This window comes from Hyperolius riggenbachi, chromosome 7 (genome assembly GCF_040937935.1).
Source record: "Hyperolius riggenbachi isolate aHypRig1 chromosome 7, aHypRig1.pri, whole genome shotgun sequence".
Lineage (NCBI taxonomy): Eukaryota > Metazoa > Chordata > Amphibia > Anura > Hyperoliidae > Hyperolius > Hyperolius riggenbachi.
This window is the reverse complement of record NC_090652.1, coordinates 223,201,555-223,210,796: the sequence shown is the minus strand read 5'-3', so window position 1 is coordinate 223,210,796 and position 9,242 is coordinate 223,201,555. Positions and strand designations below refer to the sequence as shown.

The following is a 9,242-nucleotide window of genomic DNA, read 5'->3' as shown; positions in this document are numbered from 1 at the left end:
ATGAAACTTTATATAATCAAACATTCACCAATGCTATTTAATAGCTTTTGGAACATTTTGTAATATAAAATAAAGAATAGAAAACAAAGATATTAGCCACATGTAAATGTTTGCTTTCAAAACACACCTACAGTAATTAACCAATCAGCTTTGGAATCACACCTATGTCAATTAGCTTCCTAACAACAACTGCAGTCAATTGGCATCCGAACAACATTCAATCAGCATAAAAAGACTTCAAGGAACAGAGCACCTGAACAGAGGTGAGTACTGTTACTCAACATGCCAAAGACAAAGGAGATGAGTCTGGAGCTCAGAAAGAAGGAAGTAGAGGATCATTATAATGGGGAAGGCTACACTGCAATTTCCAAGTGATTCACGGTGTCTAGAACTGCTGTACATTGCGTCATTACCAAATACAAGGAGTCAAATTCTGTAAGAAACAAACCTGGCCGTGGTCATAAGTGCAAGATTTCTAGAACTCTGGAGAGGAAAATAGAAATGTCACCAAGGAGCTCTGGACATCTGACAAGATGATTGTTGCTGACCTGGCCTCTTCTGGAGTTGATGTTTCAAGGAATACAGTTGTGAGGGTTATTCATCATGGTGGGCTTCAGGGCCAGCGTCCCAGAAGAACCCCTTTACTCAAAGAGCGGCACATCACAGCCTGACTGAAGTTTTCCCATGAACTTTTGAAAGGTAAAGATGAGTTTTGTAAGTCTGCACTTTGTTCTGATGAAACTAAACTGGAACCGTTTGGGCACATGGATGTTGCTTATGTTTGGCGAAGAAAGGGAGAGGCCTTCAATGTTAGGAACACAGTTCCCACAGTTAAGCATGGTGATGGGAGCATAAGGATGTGGGGTTGTTTTGCAGCCTCAGGCACAGGGAGCATTGTTTGGTTGCATGGCATCATGAAAAAAGAAAATTATGTTGACATTTTAAGGGAGGGTATGCAGAAATCTACTTGTAGTCTAGGCTTAGGTTGTCCCTGGGTCTACCAACAGTCAATGACCCAAAGCATACATCAAAATTAGTCCAACAGTTCATCAAGGATACCAAAACCAAGATCCTGGAGTGGCCCGCCCAGAGCCTAGACCTCAATTCTATTGAGAATCTGTGTATGGGTGCTTAAAGTGATCTAAGCAGCTCCTGTCAAAAACTCCTGTTACTTTTACAATGTCTTATCCAGGCTAGGTGTGAAATTCTTCAAGTGCGTCTTATGTTTTCTGTTTGAAGTACAATGGGGAAGGCTCAGGGTTTGTTTGTGGTCAATTAAGTCTAATGAGGTGATTTCTTATCAGCCTTCCATCATCTGTTGATCTCCGTCTGCAGGTCCTTTCACAGACGCAAGAAGTGTGTATTTTAACCCTTAAATGTAAAAAGATGAGGTAAAACGAAAGGGTTTTTTTTAATAATAAACCACATTTTTAGAATGCATTTTTAATTTGCTATAGAGCTGCACTGGGTATTAAAAATGATGCTCGGTTCACTTTAAAGTAATTGTCCATGCTTGGAAACCACCATGCAGTTTGGACCAGCTAGAACAGTTTGTAAGAATGGGCAGAAATCCCTCAGGAGACCTGTGCCAACCTAGTTAAGAACTACTCTAAAAGATTTTTACCAGTTTTGGCTCTAAGTGTACACTACTGACCATTAATGGCCAGGGGGCTAATCATTTTGGATGTCTTTTGCCCTTTTTTGTGTCCATAAAATATCCTAATTACACTTACTAGACATTGGTTTTTTTTTTATAGTGTGTTTCCAAAATAACAAACACTTGTTGTTAATAGTCATTTGCATGGAGAAATCAAGAGTGTTCAAGAGTATGCAAGGTTTGGAAATGGTATTATATTACCTTGAACTGGCTGAAATTCTATGATATAGATATTCCATGAGTATATTATTTCTAGTATTTATAGGATCACTATCATGAAAAATTATAATATTTTTATTACATGTCTGCACATACATATAAGATGTACATTTCTCCCAGAGTAAAACACATTATTAATTACGTTTGTCCTATGTTGCTTTCATTAAAAGTAGGTAAATAAAATATGACAGATCTGACAGGTTTTGGACTAGTCCATCTCCTAATGGGACTTTCTCTGTATGTTCTTTAAATAAACACTTCCTAAAAAGGTTCTAAAGAAAAATGTCGGCCATCCTGCCTACTCATTTAGATACTGTTTTGGCAGTTAGACTGAGCAACTGCTGTTCAGTAAGTGCGTTTAAAATTAACGGGGTTCTGTAGAGGGGTTAAAAAAAACAAAAACCGACACTTACTTGGGGCTTCTATCGGCCCCCTCCAGCTGTCATGTCCTGCGTCGTCCTCCTACGATCCTCAGTTCACCGCCGCCGGTCCCGGTCTAATTTTCGTCTAACTAGATGAATAGTGCAGCAAAAGAAGGATGTCCCGCTACACCTTGGGTTGGGTATAAAAGTTTCTTCAATTTTTATTAGCACATCAGTAGATACACAACAGGCTCACTCGTATCGGAGCTCTATATGGCTCCTTAATCATAGCCCATGATGAATAGTGCTCGCTCACGCACGTGTCATTGGAAGCTTACTGCGCAGGTGCAGTACGCGGTTTTCTTGTACTGCGCCTGCACAGTAAGCTTCCGATGATGCGCACGGCCATGGCTATGCAGCCGCAGTCTAGTTAGACGCATAATTAGATTGGGACCAGTGGCGGGGAACAGAGGATCATAGGAGGACGGCGTGGGACATGACCGCTGCAGAGGGCCAATAGAAGCCCCAGGTAAGTGTCAGTTTTTGTTTTTTCTAACCCCTCCACAGAACTCCTTTAAAGAAAACCGTGATAATCCATCATTAGGAAATTGACTAGTCTGAAACCAGCCAGAACTTATCCTATACAAAATTACAGTTATCCACCCACTCCCATTGATGTGAATGACCTTAAACTGCAGCAATTGACTATTTTATTTGCTTCACAACTATATTTCAAGGTGCCAGACCAAATGAAATACGTTTTGGATGCTTGAAATATTAGAACTTCCTCTAAACATCAAAGCTCCTCATTACAAAATAATGTATTAATAGTTACTGTAATTTACCCTCCTTAGTACCAAAGTGCACCTTTTTCAACTTTAATTCTGTGGTCACTGTGATTGTCTCATAGTAATCACAGGCTCCTGATTGTCCATGAAAGTCAGCTGAGTTAGTGGTGGCGTTATCACATGAGAGCGTAAAGCCAGTCTTGTAATATCTATGCTGTGTCAGGAGAAAACATCCATAAACATAACACAGTTTTAACTACACGTGGTCTGGGAGTGGTTTACGTACTGTTACTGAATACTGAGAAATGTAGAAGTTAAGTTAAGCATTAGATATTCTGATTACACTAAATAAATGCTGTTAGTATAATATGTTTATTTGATATTATTAATGTGCATATGAAGGATTACACTGTAGTTTTTTCATTTCTAACCTGTTTGTTGGTTACTTCCTATTTAAAAACCCACCATTTTTCTGTTTCACTTTAAAGGCATTATGTGCCTGATGCACAAAGCATCTGTAAATTTTCTGTGTGCAAGTAGTGCACTGCGCACTGCAGTTTTACCAGTACTAATACCAGGGGTGCAGTGTGCATGACCCTATTAGCACAACACGCATTACCGGCGCAACATGGGAGTTGCTATGGTAATGTGTGGTACTTTAACATTGGGTTAAGAGGGTAAAGCACACTGCTCCCTTGTGCACTGCCTGTGGAGAGCAAATTTACTGCTGCTTCGAAAAGGAGGCCTTATATTTGGTGTATTGGGCCTCACACATTACACACATATATTTCATTTGCCCTTTAATACAATAAAATGCTTATCAAAGTCCAGTGTCCAAGTTCATTGCACAATGACGTACCGAAGACTGTTAAATATTAAATGAAATATGTATAAAAGCAGCACACAGACACTCTATCAGAAAACATTGCTAAAATGAGCCACTATGTACAGGTCGCTGCCGTTATTATATTGTTTTCCTTTGGTCTTCTAAATTTTGCTGATGCTGGCAAGGTGCTTGTGGTTCCTGTGGATGGCAGTCATTGGCTTAGCATGCGCCCAGTTGTCGACTTATTAAGCAAAAAAGGACATCAGATTGTTGTACTGGCACCAGATGTTAACCTCCATATTCAAGTCTCTGAAGGCTTTGAAGTGAAGGTCTACCCAGTGTCCTATCCCAGGGAAATACTAAAAAATCATTTTTCTAGCTTTTCTGCTGAAGTTCTAACACAAAGACCTTTCCTGCAAAAGATTCAGAAGTCGCATGAGAAATTGAAAGAAGGAGCAGCCTTAATGCTTGACACCTGTGTTCAGCTTTTGAAAAACAGAGAGCTAATAGAGTCCCTGGAAGAGACAACTTTTGATGTTGTTTTCACAGATCCCATGCTTCCATGTGGCCAGATCCTTGCAGAGCACCTATCAGTACCTTCTGTGTTCTTTTTGCATGGATTACCTTGCCACATAGATGCTAAAGCAACTCAGTGTCCTTTGCCACTGTCTTATGTACCGAGAATATTGTCAGTATTGACTGATCACATGACATTTCCTCAAAGACTGAAGAATTTGGCTGTTGAACTAGGGGCAGGTTTATTCTGTAATATACTCTACGTACCCTACCAGCAACTGGCCTCTGAGTTTCTTCAGAGAGAGGTCAATATAGAGGAATTATTAAGTCGTGCAGCCATTTGGCTTATAAGGTCTGACTTTACTCTTGAATATCCAAAACCAGTGATGCCCAATATGGTCTTCATAGGGGGAATTAACTGTGTTCAAAGGAAACCTCTAAATCAAGTAAGTGTTACCTATGCAGCAATTAACGTGTGTGAATTTATCTATATACACCACTTCTTGGGGACAAATCTAAACCTCATAGTGATGTACTACAGCTCTCTCTTCACACTAGGGCGCTTCTGAGGAGCTTTGCCAGCGATCAACAAAGTGATGTGACAAATGTATCCCTACAGGATTATCCTTACTGCGGCATTTGTGATTTGCATAAATTTTGGGGTTGATCGGGATGTGATTCTCGTTCTCTTGAATCGCTGGGCGACAGTGATTTGCATTTAGTGCTCCGAGTGTGGACCAGCCCTTAGTCTCTTTAAAAGTCAGCGAAGTCGAAAATCTGCTCTAGTGTTCTTATGACAGAATTTTGAGGGAACACACATTTTACCAGTTTATTCTCTAGTAAAAGTAGTAATATGCTTTAATATTCATGTGATCGAAATATACATTTCTTTAATTAAATATAATAAGTAATCTATTGCAGGACAAAATATAAATCAACAACAAATCCGCACTTTCATGTTTATACATTATCATATGCAGGTAACTCAAATGGAATTGAGTTTAGTCATTGGTATAATTTATAGCCATAATTCAGCTTACCTTTTTTTTTATGTGTATGATAGTAAATTTTATTTGGATTAACTTTGCAATAAATTTATTTAAAATACCAGGCTGATGAGAGGTACAAATGGCTTTTTTAGACACACTTAAGAAGGGTGTAAATTGGGGACAATAGCTGCAGAGCTGGCACTAAGGATAATGTTTTTCCAGTAGAGAAAGGATGTTGGTAGGGTTGGTACATTGGAGTTCGTGTATTGCTATTTAAACCAAATTTACCATCATATGCATTAAAAAATGGTTGGCTGAACGACAGCGTTAAAGTGATCTTCCACTTTTGTTATAATTTTAAGTACTATTTCGAAAGTCCCATGTGATCTATACATCTCAGTGGACTTTACAAATATCATTTTAAATGTGTTTCTTTGGATTTATTTACGTGGTTTATCAGAGGAATGTGGCCCTCGTATTTCTAATTCATCTGGGACATCATCTTCTGTAATGTGTAATGAGCAAATATTAACCTGTCACTGAACTTCATTCTAGCTATTTTTAAAACTGGTCTGTGATTTAATTAATAGGTTAATTTGCATATATTCAGCAGTGGTGCCTGGGAGACATCTCGAGCTCACTCCAACCTGAATTATCGCAAATTCTTTCTGTTTTAGGAAAGCAAACTTTTGTTTGATTTAATTAATAAGCTGTGCACTGTGATGAATACCCCTAAAGCCCCCCTTGACATGTACCTATAAAATCGCGACTGTGGCACAGGATATAGCTGATATACTGCTTACCCTGTTGCTGCACAAGTCCCGTCGGTGTTAATTACTATTCCCCCTCCAGGTCGTCGTGGATGGTAGGGAAAAATGTAATTCGGCTTCCAGCTACAGTGTTTTAAAAGTAACTTCAGCTCCATCTTCTGATGGCGCCGAAGTTACTTACTATGTGTCACTATAGCCGTAATTCCTATTACGACCTATGGTGGTGCTGGCTGCGCTCAAATCTCCTGCGCTGTTATTACGGTGCTTGCCCTTGACACCTAAAAGCTTTTTTTCCACTTGACAATGATTAATGTGATGTGGGGTAAATATTGTGAAGCACTTATTGTTTAACCAAATTATTTATGAATTTTGATCTATTTTGATCTATTTTTGCAATTGATGTTTTAATTACCTGTCTAAAATGTCTTGTGGAAATAATAGTGAAACTGGTTAGCAACAGTATCTTCCACTAATGATTGCACAGGGTATTACATCCTTACTGAACAATAATAAATCAAACCTATTGCCAAAGAAATTAGCCATAAGGGCATGATAATGTTTTTTTTTTCATACATGCTTTTCACTGCAGTGTATAACATCTTAAATACCGCACATAATGAAAGTTTCTGAATACCATGTCATCTTTCTTTTATTGGTACAATAATTGTTATAATAATTAGTTTATTATGATGATAATAATAATAGTATTTTATGGCCCTTTTCTCCCTGGGGACTCAAAGCGCTCCCTGCGTCCTTAGAAAATAGGTGGGTTTTTAGCCTTTTCTTAAATCTGTCCAGAGAAGGAGCCTCTCTCACCGATTGTGGAAATGAGTTCCATGGAGTGTGGTTGCATTGGACGACCAAAACACCAAATGCATATCTCCCAACTATTTGAGATGAGAAAAAGGGACACTTAAGCCACGCCCCTGCCACACACCTGGCCACGCCCTCACCACGCCTCTAGTCACGCATATTATAAAGATTTTATAAGAAACATGTAATGTTTTATAATTCAAACAACACTGGTCCTTTCTATCCTGGTTCATTTTCCTTCATAGTAACATTTTAAAATTAGTAATATATCAATTTAAAGGCTGGGAATAAAGTTTAGAGTCAATCAAACACATTTTTAGTATAGAAATATATATATTTACATAGAAAGAGTGACAAAGTCCTGAAAGAGGGACAAATGAGAGTGAGAGAGGAACAGAAGGACAGGGCTCCCAAAAAGGGACTGTCCCTCCGACAAAGGGACAGTTGGGAGCTATGCAAATGTTTTTAAGTGGGTCCTGGGTATAACCAAAAGCCTTATTGGCAGAGTGGAGGGTGTGTGGAGGGGCATATAGTTCCAATAGATCCGCTATGTATTTGGGTCCCATGTTGTTTAGAGCCCTGAATGTCAGCAGGCAGCTTTTAAAATGGATTCTCCATTTTACTGGAACATTATAGCACATTAATAGGATTGCTGTTAATTCACAATAGATCACATTTTGGATTTTAGAGGAGGAAGTACAGAGCACTTGAAGGAGTTCGCAGAGGCTTCATAGGCCGCTTGAATTAATTTTTTACAGTCAGCAAAGCAGGTAACTGCCTTACTGCTCTTTATAGCAGGGAACTTACAATTAAGCTGTCTGTTCTCTACCAAAGATTTGCACTTTAATATTATTCTGATGGAGAAAAAAACAACACTTTTTTTTAAAATTAAAAGTAATAAGTAATCTATTGCAGAATTAGATAATAATCGGGCAGTTGTCCTCATCTTTTAACTCTGGCAGATTGTCATGACCTATGAACACAGCAAAATACGAGAGCTGGATAAGAACAGCATGTTCATGCTTTTACATTCTTCTATACAGGTAGCACAAGTGGAGTTTTGTTTACTCAATGAAAGACATCATGTAAAGCCATAGTTCATACAAACTTTTGCTGGGAGGAAATGGCAGATTCCCTGACACCTACTATCAGGGGTGCTGCTTGGCCCAGATGAACCAAGCGACTGCTTGGGGCCTCACCCACTGCAGGGGCCTCCCATGAAACCAGGGCCACCCTGTCTTTAACTTGTATGGCTGCTGTTACTTCCCCGTCACTCACACACAGACCTCAGCAACATGAACAAAGGGGAGAGTAGGACAGTGACCACACAGTACACTTCAGATACGGTTGTGATGTTATTGCTCATTTCCTGCAGTTGAAGCGCGCTGCACTATTACTGTGCACTGCTTTAATCTCTTCATGGTCACCACTGATCTGCCGGTTTTTGAGTATTGGGGATGAGGAAGTAGCATGAAGCTACATACCACCACTGACAACAATGCCCTGTACAGGAGGGAACACCTGTGGCTACCTATACTTGCTATCTATACTGGGGGGGAGGGGGGTACCTTGGCTACCTATACTGGGGTGGCTACCTATACTGGGAAACACCTGGGCTACCTTTATTGGAGGAATAACTTGACTACCTATACAGAGGGTGGCTACCTATACTGGGCTGACACCAAAGATAACTGTACTGGGAGTGGCTACTTGTACTAGGGGGATACCTTAGCCACCAATACAGAGAGTTGCACCTTTGGCTACATACTTATACTGGAGAGCAACCAATTTGTGTGTGTGTGTGTGTGTGTGGGGGGGGGGGGGGGGGGGGGGGTAGTAGGGGGGGAACTTTGGCTACTTTTGTCCTCTAACTGGGGGGGGGGGGAGGGAATACCATGTTTCCAATGTGCTCAACATCAGCATGCTGTAAAAGCTAAAGAAAAAAACCTCTTTTCATTTAAGCACTTCTCAAATTGTAAGCCTGGTGCAACAATCAGGTAACAAAAGGGCTTTATTTTAGCATGATATTCTCTTTAATTGAATTCCTTTTTAAAACACCATCCTCTGAAATGTGCCAAGGCCCAGGTCATGGAGTTACTGACTATAACAGATGATGACTGGATAGGTGTACCGCAGGCAGGGCCACAGGATTCTTCTAATGCCTCTCAAAAACTAACAGAACTGCACATTATACAGAGAATGTGCCTGGCCCCAAAAAGGCTGCATCATGATATGGGGCATAGGATCTCCCCTACATGCACAAAATTTAAGCGGAATCATGGTGACCTTATCTGCATATTGT

The 9,242-nt window shown here is 39.9% G+C and overlaps 1 protein-coding gene across 3 annotated transcripts in view; it reads left to right on the top strand.

The window, feature by feature from the left end:
- Window positions 1-9,242, top strand: part of LOC137524864 (UDP-glucuronosyltransferase 1A1-like) — a 227,004-nt gene that overhangs the window by 52,028 nt on the left and 165,734 nt on the right. The window contains exon 1 of one of the 3 annotated variants that reach the window (XM_068245294.1): window positions 3,984-4,814. The exons of the other annotated variants lie outside the window; for them this stretch is intronic. Coding sequence (XP_068101395.1) covers window positions 4,077-4,814 — 738 coding nt within the window. The 5' untranslated portion in view covers window positions 3,984-4,076. Of the gene's footprint in view, window positions 1-3,983; window positions 4,815-9,242 lie in introns of those variants that run through there. 3 annotated transcript variants of the gene reach the window in all.